This window comes from Varanus komodoensis, unplaced genomic scaffold, assembly GCF_004798865.1.
Source record: "Varanus komodoensis strain SLA01 unplaced genomic scaffold, ASM479886v1 scaffold6_2, whole genome shotgun sequence".
Taxonomy (NCBI): Eukaryota; Metazoa; Chordata; class Lepidosauria; order Squamata; family Varanidae; genus Varanus; species Varanus komodoensis.
This window is the reverse complement of record NW_025336346.1, coordinates 20,929,382-20,950,736: the sequence shown is the minus strand read 5'-3', so window position 1 is coordinate 20,950,736 and position 21,355 is coordinate 20,929,382. Positions and strand designations below refer to the sequence as shown.

The 21,355-nt window shown below is 39.6% G+C and overlaps 1 protein-coding gene across 2 annotated transcripts in view; it reads right to left on the bottom strand.

Moving 5' to 3' along the window:
• Positions 1 to 8,306: 8,306 nt before the first annotated feature.
• Positions 8,307 to 21,355, bottom strand: part of TXNRD3 (thioredoxin reductase 3) — a 36,900-nt gene continuing 23,851 nt past the window's right edge. Inside the window, exons 6-16 of one of the 2 annotated variants that reach the window (XR_006416687.1) lie at positions 20,497 to 20,616; positions 19,339 to 19,481; positions 17,895 to 18,010; positions 17,563 to 17,788; positions 17,277 to 17,369; positions 16,353 to 16,429; positions 13,936 to 14,092; positions 13,295 to 13,402; positions 12,790 to 12,885; positions 10,077 to 11,475; positions 8,307 to 9,507 (exon numbers count right to left, since the gene is read on the bottom strand). Coding sequence is in view for 1 of the 2 variants with exons in the window: in XM_044451144.1 (XP_044307079.1) it covers positions 9,445 to 9,507; positions 11,341 to 11,475; positions 12,790 to 12,885; positions 13,295 to 13,402; positions 13,936 to 14,092; positions 16,353 to 16,429; positions 17,277 to 17,369; positions 17,563 to 17,788; positions 17,895 to 18,010; positions 19,339 to 19,481; positions 20,497 to 20,616 (1,334 nt within the window). In the remaining variant the exon portion in view is untranslated. The remainder of the gene's footprint in view (positions 9,508 to 10,076; positions 11,476 to 12,789; positions 12,886 to 13,294; positions 13,403 to 13,935; positions 14,093 to 16,352; positions 16,430 to 17,276; positions 17,370 to 17,562; positions 17,789 to 17,894; positions 18,011 to 19,338; positions 19,482 to 20,496; positions 20,617 to 21,355) is intronic. The other variant, XM_044451144.1, reaches the window with a different exon arrangement.

Here is a 21,355-nt window from a genome sequence, read left to right as displayed (position 1 = left end):
CCTGTTAAATTAATTCAAAGTTAAAAGCAGACAAACTTCAAACAAAAACCCAAATGCAAATCATGCTTTAATGCAATAATTATAGCACCAAATTCACCTTTTATTCTTACTCCAAGCAGTTCTTCTTGTCAGCTTTTTAACAGCACTGGTAATTGTTTGACCTAATTCCATCTCCAAAGCTGTGGGATAGTAAGTGAAAAATGTAGTTTAACTGAAGTACAGGGAAGTCCTCTATTTTATTAGCCAATAAAGCACATTTCTGAAATTAAAAACTAAAAAAATGAAATAAAATGAAAATTTCTAAAAATACTTTTGCTTTTGTATGAATATATTTTTCTATGTACTGTTTTTCAATTAAATTTTCAAATGTATGATTATTATTTCAGTGTAAGAATTAAGCCTCAAAAACAGGTTTTGAAGTAATTGCATCTCATGCTGTTTTACAGAAGGTGAACTATAGTAAAAAATACTATGACACACTCAGAGTTTGCACTGGAATTTTGCACAGTATGGTTGAGGGGCGATTTCTGTCAATTTCCCTATTTGTTCAAGGCACAAAGGAGCTACGGGGGAGAGGAGACTACAAGGGAAAGGGAGTTGGTAGAAACTGCCTCCTCTCTTGTACTGAAAGCAGAAATGGCTCAGTGGACCAGAATCTTTCCACTGTTCTGAAAAAGAACTTACTGAAAAAGCCTTACTGTTGTCATGAGGGTGAGGGTGGGGAATTCTGAATCTAGCCCATTAAAAATCAACATTGTTAAAGAATGGATTCTGATGGAAGCCTGAACTTTTAAGAGTTTTAACATTTGTTTTGGTAGTATCCAATTTGTGTTCTCCCTGCCTGCCACTGATCAAAGTCATCCATCTGTAAAACAGGCAGGATTGCTCTTTTCAGCTGTTCACTGTCTCCTATACCCCCAAAATCTTCTCTGAAAGATTGGGGTACTCTATGGAAGAGTATGGATGGTAACACAGAAAATTAGAGAGATATATACTTCACTTTTAATAAACCCAGAAAAGTATAGTCAGAGAATGAGTGTGTTGGGCTTTGACTAGGAGAACAATGTACAAATGCCTACTCTGACACAAAGTATACTTTTTGATGATCACTGTCTCTGAACTAAACATGCAACATGTTGTTATGATTAAATTGGACAACTTCATATTTGCATTATTGAGCTCCTCTGTTGAAGGGCACAGTACAAATGTAACTTAAAACATTTGTTCTCTCATCAATATATTTATTCTTGTTGGTTGTATTATGTTCTCGTTAAACAGACCTTTAATGTTCAATCCCATGCATACTCATAAAAATATGAATTCTCCTGCAGCAACAAGACCATTCAGGCACCATCCTATGCAAGTTTTGACAGAAGAAAGGCATACAGTTCCCAGCCTGACAGCCCACGTTGCATTTTCCTATCTAACTTGCACAGGATTATGTCCCAACTGAGAGGAACTGGATGCTTTTCTTCCCATAATACTGGAACTCAGAATGTTTCATGACAAGCAAAAGGAAGTATCCCTTTGCACTATTAACTCAAGGAATTTGGTCACAAGATGCTGGGCTAGAGGGGTTTTTTAGTCTGACCCAATACCATTCCTATGAAGACAACTGCTTTTGGAGGTGTTACACTGTAACAGGGGCGGCCAGACTTTCTCAACAGAAAAGCCACATACAGTAAATGTCAGATGTTTGAGAGTTGCAAGTGGGTGCCCGTAGGAGGTGGGGAACCAGCAAGTGGGTGTCCATGGGCACCCAAGGATGCAGAGCCATGAGCTGCAAAATATACTCCGCAGCCTGAGTTTGGCCACCCCTGCCCTACAGTAACTAAATCAAAGTATGTTTAATTTAAACACGCCCATGTCCTTCCACTATTTAACCGTATATCTGCTTCCATCCCTTTCCTCAATTGTTTTCTTGTGCCTGCTTTTCATCTGCTTTAGGATGAGGACCTGTCAAACATGTTCTTTGCTCTAAGGAACTATAAACAATCAAGTGAATGTAATGACCGAGATTAGCAACTCATGTCCTATCCCACAGAGCCCAACGCAGAAACCTTGCTTGTAGGATTTCCCAGTTCCCCAGAGGAGGTTGAGGGAGAGCGGTAGGCCCTGGACCCCTTGCTCGCCGCTCCTCTATTTTCGTTCTCGGGGCGTGGGGGGGGGGGGGATGACAGGATCTCCTCCTCTCACAAAAGTGGGGCTGGCCAATGGGCAAGGAACGGTGGCAGGGACCCCTGACTTTTTCTCTAGAAGCTTTCTGCGGTTCTGCTGCTACTGCCCGCGGTGAGAACGGCGGCTCCCGCGGGTGCTGGAAAGCTTCTCTCCTGATGACGAAGGAATCAAGTCCCCTCATGAACTGAGGCTCAGCCAGCGCTTTGGGGCGGACTTACTAAGCGCGGTAAGGCGAGGCCACTCGAAAGAGGAAAGGCCGCGCCAGGGAGCGGGTGGGGAACCGCCAGGCCGCTTGCTTCGGAAGCCTCCGCCGCCCGCCCGCTCGCTCGCTTCGCCTTCCGTTGAGAACGGCGCGGCTAGCGCCAGGTGGGGCGGCAATGGGACGGGTCGCCTCAGTGCCCGCTGCCGCTCCTTCGCCTGAGGCAAGGCCGTGCTCCCTGCAACTGCTATTACTACGACGACGGCAGGATGACTCCTCCAAAAATGGCGCCGACTTCAACCCCGGGGAAGCTTAAGAGGCTCTCCGCACAACAAACGACACGCTGAGATCACCGGCTGAGAAACTTTGGCCCTGCACACTTCGTGGAAAGCGAACTTGTCTTCGCGCGCGGATTTCTGCTGAGGCCTTTTCTCTTGGAAGCACGCGGAGCTGAGGGCGGCCACTCAAATTCCCGGAGGAAGCGAGGGCCGCCTCCCCAAAGTGGCCCTCCAAATGACGGGCGATTCCCAGGCCAAGAGGCAGCAAGCGGCGCGTTCTCCCGCCGCTTGTGCAGTCGATGTGGAGGGATGCTCGACCCACAATTGCCTGCCTCTGAGGAAGAACCTCTTCAAAGTCAGGCATTTGGGCCCAGGGATATACAGTAGTGGCAAATTTAGACGTAAAACTCTCTAAGAAAAAGAGCCTTACTGTCAGAGTTGACTCAATGCTTCATTTTTTTTTCTTTCAGTAAGAATTCCATTATATGTTTAGGTAGTTCCTGCAAAAACACAGTTTACTTTGTGGTGGGCTTCATATATTGCCAGCAACATGAGGCACACATTTTTGCCTGTCTATGTATGAAATCTAAAATCTGTCTCAGGCAGAATTGGATATTACTAGGGAAGAAATGGTTTGCGTATGGCAATTCTGCTTAAGACATGATTGGTTCTCTTTAACATGCCACCAAAGCTGTTCCACTAGGAGTATATTGGGCAAAATTTTGGAAAGGCAGACCTTTGGCCTATATATATATACTGAAGAAGGAATCAATAACTTTCTGTGGGTGTCCAAAGGAAACTGGTAACACACCAGAACACACACTGATCATGTGTGCCTTGTAATGTAAAAGCAGGAAACAAAGCAGAATCTAGTGTTGTGGAACAATTTAGCCTAGGGGTCAAAATGAAGCCAGATAACATCTTAAAGAATTCTGCAAAGCCGGTCATCTGCTTATTGAAAATACATCAGGCAACTGATCAATGACTGTACACATGTATATCACCAGATGCTCAGTATTGAAAGCAAATAAATTCAATATATAAATAAACCCCATAACTGGAAATAGGAAATGGAGAAGCTCTGTTTCTTGCTCCCAAAACAAAACTAGGAGCAGAATGCAGTAGTGACAACTAACTACTTAATATCAAAAATTAGGAGTAAAAAGATCACTAACAGAAGCAAAAGGTTCAAAGTACAACTTCAGTAACATTCCTAAGGAATTTGAAGTCCACATAAAGGACAGATTTGCAATACTGAACTCAATTTGCCATGAACCAGAAGAACTATAAACAAACAAGAGACTGCCAAAATGCCAAAAAAATAATTCCTGTAGCAAAAAGAAAAAGCCTAGCTGAATGACAGAAGAAACACTGGCCCCCTGTTGAAAAAGTTTGAGGACCCCTGCCTTACAAGAATAAGCCAGCAAATATGAAAGCGATGGCCTAGAAATGTTAACTGTTCAATACACATTCCATTTCCAGAGAAAATTGATGCCAAGGAATGCAGCAGCCATAGCGCTACTGCAAAGTGATGCTTACTGAGTTACAACAAAGAAAGCAAGAAATGCCTGACATTCAAGCTGAATTCTGTAAAAGGAGAGGCACTCAAGATGGTATCACAAATATACATTGGCTATGGAGCACACCAAAGAATTTCAGGAGATGCTTTATAAACTACAGCAAAACTTTTGACTGCATTTATCTTGAAAAGGTGTGAATGATTCAGAAAGAAATGGGTGTGCCTCAGCACTTTCCCTGATGCATAAGCTGTACTGTGGACAAGAAGCTACTGTTAGGACAGAAAGAGAAACAGAATGGCTTCCTATAGGCTAAGGTATCAGACAAAGGTGTATTTTATCTCCCTATCAGTTTATTCTGTGTGCAGAACTTAAAAAGCCACAATAGGATCAGACAAAGGAGTAAAAACTGGCAGATGATGCAACAATAATTTAAGATAAGCAGATGATACCATACTGGCAGAAAGCAATGATTTGAAATTGTTCCTGAGTGCAAAAAGCAGGACTACAGCTAAGCATTGAGAAAGCAGAAATCATGACTACAGAAGAATTACACAATTGTAGTGTCAGCAATGAAGAAATTGAAATTGTGAAAGATCTTGCATACCTAAGCTCAGTCATCAACTGAAATGGAAACTATAGCGAAGAACTTAAAGAAAGCTGAAACTTGGAAGGCAGCAATGGAGGAACTAGAAAAAATCTCGAAAACTAGAAATAAAGACACTTCATTGGAAACCAAGGCCAAGATCATCCACACTATTGTATTTTTGATCACTATGGATGTGAAAGTTGAACAATGAAAAAAGCTAAGGGGAAGAAACTTGATGCATTCAAAACATAGTGCTGGAAGAGAGCTCTGAAAATATACTTCTGGATTATAGGAACGGAACAACTTAGTATGCACTGGTCAGCTGATACTGAAATAGATAAGTCTCTGATCAGACCTGGACAATTAACAACAAAGGTTTAAAATATCTGGTTATGTTTCACTTGCATCAGCAAGATGAGCTAGGAAAATTTAATTGCATTGATGCTCTTCGATGATAAAGAACTACAGTTGAACCTCAACTTTCATGGGTTTTACTTAAATGGTTTTGATTATTTTTGAGTTTGCCATCAATAACTGAGATTTTTAAAAGTTTTGCAGCCTACTGCTCTACAGACACCTGCCTGGGGAATGGTTGCTGGTGAGGGCCAGGCATTGTGTGAGGCTCATGATGCAATGCAGGACAAGCTCCCTGGAGTGGGCTGTGCTCTGGCACATTGGGTCTTCTAAGGTTATTCAAATTGCAAAAGAGGTTATTGTAATGCAACTACCAGTACATGTATGGTCAACACTATTAAAAGTTAAGGTTTGCAGGAGAGGTAGACATATTTGCAGTTTTTCCACTTTCACAGGGTTCCTGCACCCCAGGTCCCACTAATGTGGATGGCCAACTGTATTTACCCGAATGTAAATACACTTGACCTATATTCCCCAAATATATTTCCACAATTCAGTCATTTTGTTAAACTGATAAAAGTTCAGATGCTGGAAAAAATGGTGCCTTGTTTGATGCAAGTGTTGGAAAAACAAATGTTTTGCAAAACAGAAATATAAAAATCGAAAGGAGAGACACAAATGTAAACAAAGTAAACAAAGAGGGAAGAAATTGTAAGTCCTGAGTACTAGTTTAGAAAGTTTTATTGTTGTCCTACGTGTTCTAGAAGTAATCTTCAGGGGCTATAAAGGTGCAAACATGGACAAATGTGAATTAGTGTAACAATCAAAGTATAAATATACACTAAGTTTATGTTGCTCCAAAATATGTGAAAAAACTAAAAACAGGACAAAACTCTGTATTCATATAAATCCTACCAGTTTTGTCAATAATTGTATTTATAAAATTATCTTAAATGCTTTTTATTATACCATATATATTTAAATCCTATAAATAGTAGAATGTAATGAATTTATCGAAACCATTAGTAGCTGCTACCATATTTGGATTTTCCATATTGATACATAGTCCCAAAGCTCAAGGCCTAGAAGACTTCTGAATTAATGCAGTCATGTTGATTGTTATTCCGAGTAATTTTGGTTACATAACATTTAAATAGATTTGAAGCCAAAGTGTATTCAAGACTGACCTAAGTCTGCTTTACATGCTGCAAGAACCATTGCTTCAAGCTTCCATACCTGCACAATTTCAATGATAGAACATGCATAAGGTAATTTTACTTTGGAGAGTTAACAGCACTACACTTGAGTAATAGTAGTATTTAATTATTACATAAGAAACTTAAAAATATTTGTACATTTGAAAAATGTGAAGAATTTAACCAAGTCAGTAACAGAATGAAAACTTTCTAAGATTAGGTTTTGTGCCAATTACCCCACCAAAACCTGCTTTTTTCTTAAGCATCCTTCAATTTTTGGAGTTTTCATCTATAGAGTTTTCACAGTTGTTATATTTTTATAAACCAGTTCTTAAAGAATACAAGCAGGTAATGCCAGATTCTACTTTTGAGGAGTTACTAACCACTAATTAAGCGTTAACAGATGAATACACCCCTATTATTTTCATTTTAATGGAACAGAACTGTTTAAGCTTGTCCTGAAGAAACTGGCTGCACTGAGATATAACATTAGGCTGTTATTTAACATTACATGAATGAACCACAAGCTCAGACACTCCTTGCTGTCCTCTGATGTGGCCATAAAGCTTTTACTTCTGTTTGTAACTAAACAGTTACTGTATAGCATGAGCTTTGCAAGAATGACAAAATTAAGATTCAACAGTGCTATGATTGTTTCCAGTGTCAAAAACAAAGAGTTTCTTGAAGCTATGCCAAGGCCTTATAGCCTTCAGCTTCTGAGAAAAAAGCACAGAAGAAATGGCTTTTCAATCATTCTGTAAGCAAGGACTGATTTTGGTGCGAGAACAAAACTGTTTGCAGCTTCACCCCTCTTTCTTGGGAAGTGGTAATACTGACTCTAAAACAGTAAGAAAAGAACTTGAACACATTCTTGGCAAAGAGGTGTTCAACTTTTGTTCCTAGCCTGGGGAGAGAAACTGAATTTTGTTCAAACAGGAAACTTTCTGCAGAGTCATCCCTGGCTTATTCAGAAACTATGGCTGCAAAAAGGGGAAGTGTAAGCCATCTTTCACTTGTTCATGTTTATTGTACATCCAGTTATCATTGCTGTATCCACTAAGCTCTGTATCTTTTATTCTGGGTTTTAGGGTTTGGTTAGACAGCTTCTTTGCAAGAGTGGGAAAAAAGCACACACCATTCTTTGATCTATCTCCAGTCCCACTTGTCAGTGATTACCAATGCCTAAATGGCACTTTGGATTGTCACTCGTTCACCACTAAAACAAAAAAACCCCCAAACCTTCAGGAATCTACAAATATAGCTGCTGTTATTATTCCCCCTTCTTTTACAAGAGCACATGTAAGCCTGTCCGATGTATCCCTCTTCCTTAATTTTCTTTGTTTCAGCTATTTATGGGAATGTGAGTGAGATAAGTAGGTTCTCCTCATCCTAAAATGCAGTAATCCCATCAGTAACTGCTTCAAGAAGCAGCTACAAAAAGTATGTGGGGAGGAAATCAGCATCTCCCCTTTTTGAACTTGTTAGATATTCACAGAAGTGTTGAGTTAGAATTCACTGAAAAGCAGCACTTCAATTATTTGCATGGTGACTCAGCATGTTGTGTGGGCCCAGCCACTGTGTTTAATCTTAACTATGGTTTAGAGAAGACACGCACAACTGAGGGGGTGGCTAAATTGTAAAAGTGGCTTGGCATTTGGCAATGGGGGTGTCAGGCCCTCCCATGCAGGGCAAAAGAGGAAAGACCTTGGTGGATCACAGGGTGTACATCCTTGTTTAAAGATATAAGCTCATTTCAAATTATGTTTACCATAGCTAAAGCAAAAAGAGGTCAGGAAGAATAAAAGTACCATGAAAACAACACATCTATAGACGCTTGACAAACCAGTTATGGTTCAATTGTAACAGAGCAATTAGGGAAGATGACAAAAATATGCCTATCGTCTTAGCTGTTTTGGATTTTGACTTATAAAGAACTGAAATACACTCTCCTGGCAAAAGGAACATTCTTCTTAAGAATATGACACTGCAACCATGTGACACTTCTCATTTATTGAACTTTAATTTCCATGATATACCATAAATAGTTTTTTAAAAACTGTTCATATGATACAGCTTTTGAAATAAAGTATATCAGAACAGACAGACAAAATGAAGAAACCCAAGCCTAATGTTCTCAACTAACTAGAGAATGCCAAGGGGAGCTCATGGTTTCAAACTGGATTGGGAATTTCACAATAGACCAGTGTTCACTGCTGTGGCATTTCAAGCAAAATACTTGCATACAAATTATGTAGTCTAAATGCATTCCATTTTTGTGGCTGAAACCATTTGGCTATTACATAAAAGGGAAAGATTACCATGAACATATTTCAACTCCACATGGGAATATTTTTCTTGAGTATTCAAATATCAGGGAGGACTTCTAGGATAGAAGTGTTGATTCTTCTTCTGCCAAAATACTCTATCCCATCTGATTTGTAAAAATGATATTTCTGTGTATTGGAAGGAGTTTACTTTCTCTGATGAGAAAGCAGCTATTGTTTAAAAAAGTAAAATTACCATACTATGTGTCCTGTAAGCTTTTAATGCATATAGGGATATAATGTATTAACATTTAGACTTCTTTTCCAATGCATGACTGTGTAAACTGGGGTATTTATAAACACTGCAAAGAAACTCACCATTCATCTTAACAATTAACAACATGTATTACTAACCCAACTGAGTAAAAGAAATTGCTAGCAAAGGCTAACTATGCATTTAGCTGTGCCTGATGCAATCATACAAAAGCACAGAACTGAACTTCACTTGTGCGAATGAGAAGTTCCTCTGGAAGGAATCTTTATTTGTTTAGCTGGACGAATAGATCTTCCCAACTTTGCATAGAAATTATCAGCTATGACTCGCCTCTAGATGAGGTTCAGAGCCAAAACTTCAAAAATGCACTTGAGTGCCACTCTAAGCAAGTCAGGATTAAAAGTTCACCCTGCTGTTTTACTGTTTCCTGCAGACACCACTCCCTTTCGTAGAAGTTTCAAGTGCACCATCTGTAGTAGCAATGTACTGTGATCAAATGCTACTCATTTACCCGTGTATAGCTGTATGCCTCTTAAAACCTTCAATATAGATAAGTGGCGCTAACAGGAAACAGTTTAAACAGCAGGGCTTAACCTCAGCAGCCACTCTGAGTGATATCTTTCCCTGAAGACTTTGTAATGTCCATTGTAGTGAAGACCTGTGGAAGAATAAAACAAGTGAATTTTAGCAATGCTTTACAAGAATGTAAACTTCATTCAACAAGATTGTAATATAAGTGGGACTAAAACCCTAAAACTAAGCATTCTCTTAAGGTTATTATTAACTTCTACTTTGTAAGAAAAAATGGGCACAGTGGTTCTTCTAGCACTTAAAATAGTACATTGTTTTCTACTGGGTGACATTGTGGATAGGCAGATTGTGATTCTTTGGAGGCACAAGTCCTGTGAAGAGAACAACCCTCTCAAGGCCTGCCTGAAAGACTGCCTGCTTGCAGACTGAAGAACAGCTCCCAACTGGAGATACAGTGCAAGCCAGAAGCCGGACCCAAGGCAGACGGGAAGACTACAGGCTTGAGAAGCAGCCCTATACTCTCAGCAAGGGTGGGACGGCTGCCTTCACCACCTTGCCAGGTTCTCTTCCTTCTGGCTTAGCCTCTCCACCAGCCTCCTTGTCAGCCTTTTTCTAGTGTTTTGGAGAGTATTGCCATCAGATAACAGCTATATTCTCATTTTCCTCTTCAGCAGGTGAGTCTGTATATATGCTAACCTGGTGCTTGGCTGTGACAATGGGTAAGATGAGGTCCAACAATCTGAAGCTCAATCCAGACAAGACTGAGATGCTGATGGTACATGGTTCTTCCAACTGGATGGAAGGTGTTCATCCTGTTAATAGGGTTGCATTCCCCCTGGAGGATGTTCGTAGCTTGAAGGTGCTCCTTGATCCATCTTTTTACTTGAGACTCAGGTGACATCAATGGCTCAGAGTGCTTTCTACCACCTTCAGCTAGTATCCCAGCTGCACCCCTATCTGGACAGATTACACTCTGATAATCTCTAAATTAGATTACTGCAATGCATTCTACATACAGCTGCCCTTGAAGATGGTTCAAAAGTTGCAGCTTGTGTAGAATGTAGTTGCGAGATTAATAACTAGGACCCATGGGTCTGAACATATACAATCTGTTTTGGCTCACTTGCACTGGCTGCTTGTATGCTTCCAGGCCCAATTCAAGGCACGGATTCTAACCTATAGAGATTCAGGACTGCAATACCTGCTGGAGCACCTCTCCCTCTCTCAACTTTGATCTACACTATGGGAAACTTTTGAGGCTTTTCTCTGAGTGTCAACTCCAAGGGAGGGTTGGAGGGTGGCAACAAGGGGGGGGGGGCTTTCTGGGTGATCATCCCATCTATGGAATATCCTCACTGGGGTCCATCTGGCATCAAACCTGTCATCTTTTCAGGTTAAGATAGCCCTTTGTGCTGAAACTTCTAAAGACATACTCAGCTACCCAGTGGCATATGGGAACTACCCATCTTAGGAGATAATATTTTTCTTTCACAGGTCAGTCTTACTTTTTACTTTAGCTATTTTAAATTTATTTTAATGTGTTTGTATGAGAGTTGTATTTTATTGTTGTGGGTTCATACACTGTTGTAAATCACCCAGACATCTTTGGCTGTGGGGCAGAACAAAATTTAATAGTAGTAATAATAGATATGCTTCTTGTTTAAGACTAAGGCACACTGAATAGTGCCTTGACTCCTAGGCATCATGTATTCCAGCAGCCTGAAATGAGCACAGCTGCAAAGCACTGTAGCTCTAGACAAGACTAATGAGGAAGTAGAAAGAAAAGGAAAATGAGTGCTGCAACACATCAGGGAAACAGCACAAGGCGTGGCTGCTTGTGTGATTAAAGGGAGATCTTAGGAGATAGCCATGGTGAAGAAGAGGAAACACAGCTCAAGGTGCAGCGAGGTAGGTAGCATACGTTTCATATTTACATAGGAATATTATTAATTACTCTTACCTCTGCACAAGTTGGATGTATACCAATTGTTTCATTAAGTAATTCCTTCGTGATGCCACACTTTATTGCTGCTGCAAATCCCTGGGTAATTTCCCCAGCATTAGGCCCAAGAACATGAAATCCTATCACACGGTTCTTTAATAAGGTAGAAATAAGATATGAGAATTAAGTGCATTAGTAGTTCCCTTCCAGTGTAGGTAGTTGCTGACTGCCTGCAAATTCTGATATTCTGAACAAAGGGTCAGTTTCATACAAAATAGTGACAGTAATCAAAATCAACATCATGTTTGTTTCACTCTTTTATATTGCTTCCGCATTAATGTATGTGAGTTACTTAGAGAACTACTACACCAAAATACTTAGAATGAATTAATGGTGTGCCTGTTAAAGTATTTTCTTCCCAGAAAAATTCAACATTCACAGCCAATGTTCTGTTTGAAGAGCTGGGAAGCAACAGCTGATATAAAAATCTACTGAATAACAACACTTCCAGATTTTTTAAAAAATCTCTATGTGGTTTGCATCTGGCAACAGATCTAAATTTAAAGTTATTGCCTGGTACACCATGGAACACTGAGAAGGGCTAATCAGCATAGAACTGTGTATGGGTTGTCATCCTTTTCACAATTAAAATAGATGAAAAAAAGGAGGGAGCAAAATGTCTCAACTCCACTAAAGAAGAGAAAGCATGGAAGACCATCCATACTACAGAAAAGTGATAGCTTCATCATAAAGCTATGATCTGCCCCCCATTCTGCTTCAAATGTAACAGCGGGACTTCCTGCAGAATCTGTGTGAGTGTGTGCATGCATATATGGAAATACAAAGTATGCGTATGGCACTGCAGTCGTATTTTAACTGAGTATGCCAGGGGTCTCAAACTCGCGGCCCGCGGGCCAATTGCTGGGCTGGGCGGGCCCGGGGGAGGGGCCCTGCAGCCTTCAAAGCGCCGTGGGACAAGCAGCCCACCACCACCGCGGGGGTGGAACACTTGATGCGGCCCAGCCTCACCCAGACTCTACTTTCAGCAGCCCCCAGGTAAGTTGAGCTTGAGACCCCTGGAGTATGCGATTAGACTACCGTTTGTGGTTACATGCTGGTGAGGGAGAGATGACTCTATTCCTTTGTCCCAATTATTGCATCAGTGTAGTTTCAACTGAAAGCCACAGAGGTTTAGTTCCTTTGTGGCTTCAATAAACAGCCAGAGAATGGGAAGCCACCAAATGCTTTTAGTTAAATTTTAAAGTAAAACAGCCAATAAAGTTCCAGGCTTCAAAGAAGTGGAGCTTGGCTCATGGTACACTGCTACTAGATGTGATATTCACCAATTCCCGTCATCTGCCCCCCACCCCCCGCACACGTGTGGGTGACTTTTATATGCCACCTGACTTTTACACTGTGAAAATATGAACCCCATCATGCAAGAGTGTTTTAGAGCAGAATACATACTTTGTCAAGCTTATTGCAGATGACTTTTGCATAACAAGTGTTGTTGTCTCTGCTGGGTATTGTCCATTCAAGTGGCCAGAACAAAGTATGATATACCTAAAAGAGAAAGTTGGAATTTTAAAGTTGGTGTTCCCTTTATGCATTTTCTGTGCCTTCAACAAGGTGGATAATTACTGCCTGAAGTGAGAAGTCTATGTGGAGAACTGAATAATGGACAGGGCAAAGTAAAAGCATTTTATCCTCACAAAAAAAGCATGCTGTTATAATGATCTCCAACCAGCCAAAAATGGGGATTAAGAATTACATACATTCATGCTGCAAAGGAGTATTACAGACAGAACAGTGCAAATATTAACTCTCAGCAAGTCACAGTTAGGAAAAAGTATTCTTTGGTGAGCCTGACTCCCCATTCACCAGTGAAAACTTCAGGGCAGGAAGAGACAGGATATGGTGGTACAGGTGTACTCACGCACCACACTGACACGCTTTAAGACTTTAATCTCACCTCTATATTTTCTTGTCCAAGTTGTTCAACAGCGCGTTCTTCTGGTAATCCACAACATCCATATTCCAGAGGTGTAAACACTGTAGTTGGGACATTGATGTAATCACACTAAAATTGAAAACATAAAAAGTAACTCAAAAATGACGGAAAAAGCAATGCTATGCAATGAAAATTGTTTCATCCAACCACAACAGGCAGTACTTTACACTTTAGCAGCCAATGCAGACAAAACACTTTCTCAAGGGGCACAGGTACATTAGTAGGTATGTTTATACAACTGAAACAGCCACGAGGATGATGGACAATGATACAATCACTTGGCCACCTTTCCAACTCTACTTCCTCAATAACTGTGTATCACGTCTAAACCTTATTAGAAGTCATCAATGCCATCAGAAGCAATGGCTGTTGTGGCACCTGGGCAGGGGGTCAGAAATTGTGGTCAGAACACCAATTGTGCTTTCCATCTATAATATTAAACTCAATCCTACAAGCAGGTGAATTGGGCAAAAGCTTATTAGCTTTTCGTTAGCTTGCTCTATAAAATGACTTTATATAACTAGGCAGTTTAAGAAAGATACAGAACATTTTGTCCAAATGGAAAAATCAACTACCAATGTCACTAAAAATTACCAATTTACCTTTATTGAGCTCCCTCCAAAAAGTCTGCGGGCTAACAGCTTGCCTGCCTGTATGGCAACTGGTGTAAGTTCAAGCTTTCCTTCCAAAATATCGCCAACAGCATAGACATAAGGCACAATGGTTTGTTCTTCATCATTCACAGGTATTTTCCCATTCCTTGTTATGGAAGAAAGAAGTTAGCATCCCAACATCATAACTTCATTATTTGATTACATTTCCCAATCATGTTAGGTCAAAGAACATCATCATAACAGGGATCTGTAAGCCTTTGGAACTCAAAGAGCTAACTTTTCATCTTATATTCAAATACTCTCAACTCACCTGGAAAATATCAGGGTGAGAAAGGTTGCTGTAGGAACATAATCTTATAGTATTAGCCTATGACAGATAAAACTAATTCAGAGAAGTGGTATCTCCTACATAGTTCGTTATGCCAATAAAATCAGTGAAACAAGAGACTGAACCAGGTCTCTTGAACTGAAAGAAACTGCATCTTAACAACTGACAATATTAAAATGTAAGCATTTCAAGGTATCCAGTTTCATCCTTAAAAGGTGTACAACTTTTAGTTCACCATTTTCAGTTATGTGCTGCAGTCATCTCTGGCTCATTCATATGGCGACCCCATGAAAGAAAGCCCTCCAAAAAGTCCTGCCCACAACAGCCCCACTCAGCTCTTCTAAGTTCAATGTGGTGGCTTCCTTCCATCTCATGTTTGATTTTCCTTTGTTTCTTCTGCCTTCAACTTTTCCTTGCATGATGGTTTCTCCATTGAGTCTTGCCTTCTCATGATATGTCTGAAGTATGACAGCCTCAGCTTTGTCATTTCTGCTTCAAGTAAAGCTCTGGCTTGTTTGGACTAGGACCCACTTGATCCTCTTTCTGTCTACAGTATTTGCAAAGCTCTCATCCACCACCATGTTTTGAACAATTTTCTTCCTGTCAGCTTTCTTCACCGTCTGGCTTTCGCACAATCTGACTGGGAATACAATTGTATAGTTGAGCTTGGCATTGGTCTCCATCTTTTCTAGTTCCTTCACAGCTGCTCTTCCAAGTCTCAGTCTTCTTCAAATTTCTTGGCTGCAATCTCCTTTTGAATGGATGAAATACGGAACATCTTCCATAACTTTGATTTCTTCATTATTAATAATAAAGTTTTGTAATTCTGTGGTCATTTTTGTTTTCTTAATATTCAGCTGCAGCCCTTGCTTTTGCACTTTCTTCTTTCACATTTATCAGGAGACGTGTCAAGTCACTGCTGCTTTCTGCCACCGATATGGTGTCATCTGCATTATTATTAATGTGTCTTCCACCAATTTTCACTCCTTCCTCCAATTCTAATCCAGCTTTCCTTATATGTTCTGTATACATATTGCACAGATAGCAAGATAAAATATTGTCTGACACTTTTGCCTATGGGAAACCATTCTGTTTCTCCATATTCTGTCCTTATAGTCGCTTCCTGTTCATGATACAGGCTGCTCATGAAAATTATCAAGTACTGCAGCACACCCATTTCTTTCAGGACCATCTATAGCTTTCTGTGATCCACAGAGTCAAAGGCTTTGCTTTAGTCTATAAAACACAGACTGATCTTTTCCCCAAAATTCTTTGGTGTGCTCCAATAGTATATTTGCAATATATTCTCTAGTGCCACTTCCTTTCTGGAATCCAGCTTGGGCATCTGGAATTTCTCACTCCACACAGGGAGTAGTCTTTGTTGCAACATTTCGGGCATCATTTTGCTTGTGCAGAAAATTAATGCAATGGTCCTATGGCTGCTGCATTCCTTTGCATCTCCTTGCTTGAGGACTGGAATGTCTATCAAATGATTCCACTCTGTAGACTATTGTTTTGTTTTTCATATTTGTTAGTGTATTCTTGCTAAGATTTGGACAGATTCATTTTCTGCAGGTTGGAATAGTACTATTGGTATCCTACCCACTCCTGGTACTTTATTCTTTGCAAGTACTTTCAGAGCAATTTTCACTTCACTTTTAATGTTGCAGCCTTTTCCTTTATAGGCTTCCTCTTTGAAGAAGTCTGTCATTCTTTCATCTCTGCAGTTCTGTCTTTTCTTGCCACCTTCTCTTTATTTTCTTCTGGTCAGATAGTATGTTCTCTTGTTTGTCTTTTAGCATTCCTAATCTAGGGTTTGAATTTCCATTTGATTTCTTGGATCTTCTGGAGTAAGGTCTCTTGTTTTTCCCTACTTTGTTGTTCTTAGCTATTCTTTGAACTGGTTCTTTTTGTTTCTATGTGTTAATTGCTGAAAAACTGCATTCACATTTCTGGCCCTATTTCTTTCACCTTTTGCTTTTGTTTCTGACAAAAGTGTACATCATGTTACTATTTATGCAGCGTTCCAGGCAAGTTTCAGTAAGTCAGAAACAGACTGAAGAATTGAAATACTTACTTTTCATTAATTTTCACACCAATTTTGTCTAAGCCAATATTTTTCGTACAAGCATCACGACCAACAGCTATCAAAACCTGCACAGAATAAATAATGGCAGACTTGAACAGACCAGAAAGTCACCTTTGAGCTCTAGACATTACTATTTTATGAATAGTTTAAAAAGTGTATGTAGCAGGAATCCAAAATGTGACCCTGCAGATGCTGTCCAACTGTGACTTTCCTTGCCATTTGAGATGCTGGACAGAACTGATGTAAGCTGCAAATCTGACAGTATCTGCAGGGCCACATGTTTCCAGTCATGATTTAGAGCCATGATTTCAAAATCTCATCTTTCATTGGCCAACTCTTTAACACTATCATGACTCAAACGAAGGGGACAATCCAGTAACCAGTTCTGCTGCACAAATGTTATTTTCATGGTCTTCCACCAGTCAGAAAATATTAAAGAGTCCTGCTGGATTAGACCAAAGGGTTTGTCCAGCATTTTGTACCTAGAATGGCCAGCCAAATGCCAATAGAAGCTACAAGCATAATGCCTGTAGTCACTGACAGTCTTTTCTTCCAAACTTATCTAATCCCTTTTAAAGGCATGCAAGTTGGTGGCCCTCACTAGATCTTGTGGAAATACTGTAAGAATTTCCATAATTCAAACCATGCACTGCATGAAGTACTCACTTTCTTTTTGGCTGACCTGAATCCTTCACACCATTCAGCTTCTTTGGAGGATTTTGGTTTCTAGTATTTTGACAGAGTGGGATAAACATCTCTCTAGTCACGTTCTCTACATGATACATAATTTTATACCCCATCACGCTTCAGTCTTTTGATGGATTTTCTCTTGAATTTATAGGGATAATCATGTTAAAACCAGATAGCCCTACCATCAACATCCACACAAACACAAGTGTGCACAACACTTACAGTGTTATATTCTTCTTCAATAATCTGTAATCCTTCAGTGGATTTTGCAACCACTTTGAGTCTTCCAGGCATGCCATCCTCCAACTTTATAACCTGCAGGGACCAATCACAAGCATAGCAATTTTATCTCATCCCGGAGAGTGTTGTTCTGTCAGTCTTCACCGACAGATGTACAGTCCTTAGCCAATCACAGCATTACACTCATACACATCATATTACTCAATGTTATATAGAAAAATCTCAGACATCAGCGTTCTTCTCTCACTTAACAAGTGAAAGTACGTACCTCAATAGGAACAAACTTCTTGATGAACTTTACACCATGAGTTTCCATATAGGCACCTGCTCTCTCTGCCATTTCTTGATCAAAGCCACGAAGTAAGATAGAGCGCACCATAACTGTGACATCCAAACCTAGGCCAGCAAGAAATCCAGCACATTCCAGAGCTACGTAAGAAGCTCCCACAACCAAAGTCTTTCCAGGACAGTAGGGCAATGAGAAGAGATCATCACTGAAATATAACAATATTCATGCAAATTGTTAAGATTCAGAATCCCTTTCAATTTATTTAAGGGCACATGTATAATTTTACTTTATAAAACAGCATTCAAGCTCACCTTGTAATACAGTATTCTTTGTCTCCTGGGATACCTAAATATCGAGGTCTTTCTCCAGTGGCAATGACAAATGCCTGAGCTGTATAGAAAGTTTCTTGTCCTTTTCTGTTGGTTGCCTAAAACAGAAATAAAGTGTCATAAATAGTACTTCACAATATATTGCCAGAAATATGCCCCAAGAACTACTTACATAGTAATAAGCAGCACAGACCACAGAACTAGCTAAATCCTTTACTGTTATCCAGATAATATTTTCTAAACATTTTTCATCTTCAGTAAGATCATGGAGGGCAATACAAATAATTTGACTTCTTGTAACACTATATGAAGTAATAAAATTAATTTGAGAAATCAAATTTACCAAATTTAACCATTAATAACTTAGCCCTCTCTCTTCAAAACACATTGCATGTCAGCATATTGGAACAAATTCCATGCTGGCATAATGGGACAAACTAGATGCAAGCTCAATTAAATCCAATTTCAGCAATTTAGTCTTTAGACAACTTTATAAGCTGAGATTACCTTAACCATTCTTCAACTAAAACAAATGTTCAGATTTAACTGCTACAGAACTTCCAAGTGAATGAATTTCAGACTCTTATCCCTTCCTTCATCTTTCCATTGGCAACACACAGAGTTCCTTTTAATAGCTTCCTCTTCCTCATTTACTCATTTATTACCTCTAACCACTACATTACTTTAAAAACAAAAGAGAGGTACTAGAAATAAGAGTTCAAGATAAAGCATGTGATACACAACAATAACAAAATATTCAGATATTTGCATGTTCTGTCAGATGACAGTTTTTATTTGTGCCACATAGTATCATTTGAATTTTCTTTAAATCCAAGTGCAATTCTAAATTAATGCTATGGTCATAATTACTCACAATGTGCACAATTAAGTAGCATGATATAACATTAGCTGGGATATATAAATTACTACAAATCAACTAAGAATTGTGTCACTTTAAAAGCTAACAAATTTATTCTGGTATACGTTTTCTTTGACAACGTCCACAGAAGATTAGGCCAAAACAAAATTTTAAAGATACCATAAGACTCTTTGACATTTTTGTTGCAATGTGGCTTCCCCTTAGGAAATTAATACAAGTGGCAAGCTTAAGTTCCTTAGCTGACTTATTTTTATATGGCTAAATAGTTGGCCCAGTTAACTGGTTATAACTATTATCAATATCTAAAATAGTTATACAAGAGAGCCAAGTTCATCCATAAGTGATCATAATTATATATCCATTATGCTATTTGTGCAAGATCTTTGAGTGAAACGACAGCTTGCAGCTGCAACACATTAAGTTAAAGAGAACTTTCTGACATCATTTTGAACCATTTAATAGTTTTTTTTTCATTCATAGTACTTAATAATATAAGTGATACATTTGGAAAGGCCAAAAGTTAATGAGTGCAAATCCTGCAGGTACCTTGATCTTGTGGGACCCAACAAACTCCCCATAGGCATTGAGGTATGTAACAGTCTTCTCACGCAAGGCTACCCGATAACCCCAGTTCAAGGATCCTATATGATTTTGAATTGCTTCAACCATGGTCTCCCAGTTGTGTTTAACTAAAGAGAAAAAGAATCACATGTAAAACTGTTTGTCAAATCCAAAGCTTGTAATAATTGAACAATATTACAATTACAGAACAAACTCAGGCAGAATTTTGCATATCTCACATTGCTGATAAAGATTTGTACATTATTTGCAATAAAGTATCGAGGCGTGCAGCCCGGTATGTAAACAATCCACACATTCTAGAGCAATAAAACCAAAGTCCTTTAATGCTAATTGTCTACAAGATTTACAACTCTATAGATAAGTTCTCTAATAGCGGTCCTAGCTAAGCAGATGTTAACTCTCTAATGGCTTCTCTTCCCAAGCCCACGTGGGATCATTCTCCCAAGTCACGCCTTTCCTCCTTCTTATGTAATAAATTTTGCCGCTGTTCATATCTGCGTAAAATACGTCTGTTCTGGGCTCTTGAGAAATCCACAACACCTATTGTGTCTTCTGTTTCTGGCTCAGGGAGACCAGCATCAGAGGGGGAAGAGGCAGTTTGCTCTGCCTCCTTCTGAGTAGAACTTGCAGCTTCCTCTTTCTCATGACTCTCTGTCTCTGATAAAGGTCCAGGCATTTGCTCAACGTGCTGGGGGTCAGAGGAAGATGCAGCAGCTGGCTCAGCTGTCCCTGCACTGGGTTGTGGGGTTGACTCTTGGGCACTGGGTGTCAAGTGCAAGGTCTCCTCATGAGTCACTGTTTCTGTCGGGGTTTCATGCATGACATAAGAGAAGTTTGCCTAAACTGAGACCTTTTTTTTAAAAGGGGAGTCTACAACTCCTGAATTTCATTAAAGGAGACAAAAAGATTATGCCAACCAAGCATCTGACTAGGATGTCAAGGTTACACAACCTACTTTGGAGGTTTGGGGAGAAAGGAAAACAATGCCACAAATTCTTTATGTTCCCCATTACAACACCGCCCCCCCACCAAAAAAAAAAAAAAACCTTTAGCTAATTTTTCATCAGTTACAGGGCTTTTCCCCCCAATCACCAAAACGCACTGCATTATCTTTTTACAAACCTTGCTGATCATACTCCCAGCCAAACTTCCTTGAGTCTTGCAATGCCTGGCCTAAAAGGGCTGCCTGATGCATCAGTTTCTTAGGAATGCAACCAACATTTACACAAGTGCCACCAAGTCCTGAAATGCAAAGTTTAAATGTAATTAAGAACTAACAATATATATACATTTTGTTTGAACAATAAAACACATTTAAATTAATAATTAGTGCCCTGCTGCATGCATGAGCAACATTCTGAACACTTACTGTATGACAAGTAACATTTTATCATGCACCATTACAACTGAGTAAGACTCAACTATTTAGGGTAGTTTCGATCCTGCACTTTAACATTTTTCCTGACCTGTGCAATTATTTCCTTCCAGAGGAACAGAATATACTAACTTTTGTTACTAACAGACCTTGATGCAACACATGGGAAGGGAACAGATTTGCCTAAGTAATACCATTAGGGCATCTCTTTTAACATATGATATAATCTATTTGGCAGTGGAATAGTCTACCTCAGAAGGTGGTGGACTGTCCCATCTCAGAGTTTTTTCTAAAGTATGTAGCCATCCAGCCTCTATGAGAAATCCTGCTGTAACAGATTTTCCTGCTCTGGCAGGGGGTGGATAAGATTACCTTCCAACTATGATCCTGGCCTTCCAACTCTTTATCAGAGGTAAGCAACATTATGCTTATAGACACCAGTGAAACCTAGGCCACCTTTCTTAGTATCTGCAGAAGTGCCCTACTGCTCCTACTTTTAATTTTCTAAAAATATTGACAACTAGCATTTCTTACTGGCAACAGGTTTCCTTTTTAAGCAAAATCAGGACCTCTAGTTGTTTTCCCTTCTTTTCCAATGAATGCCTC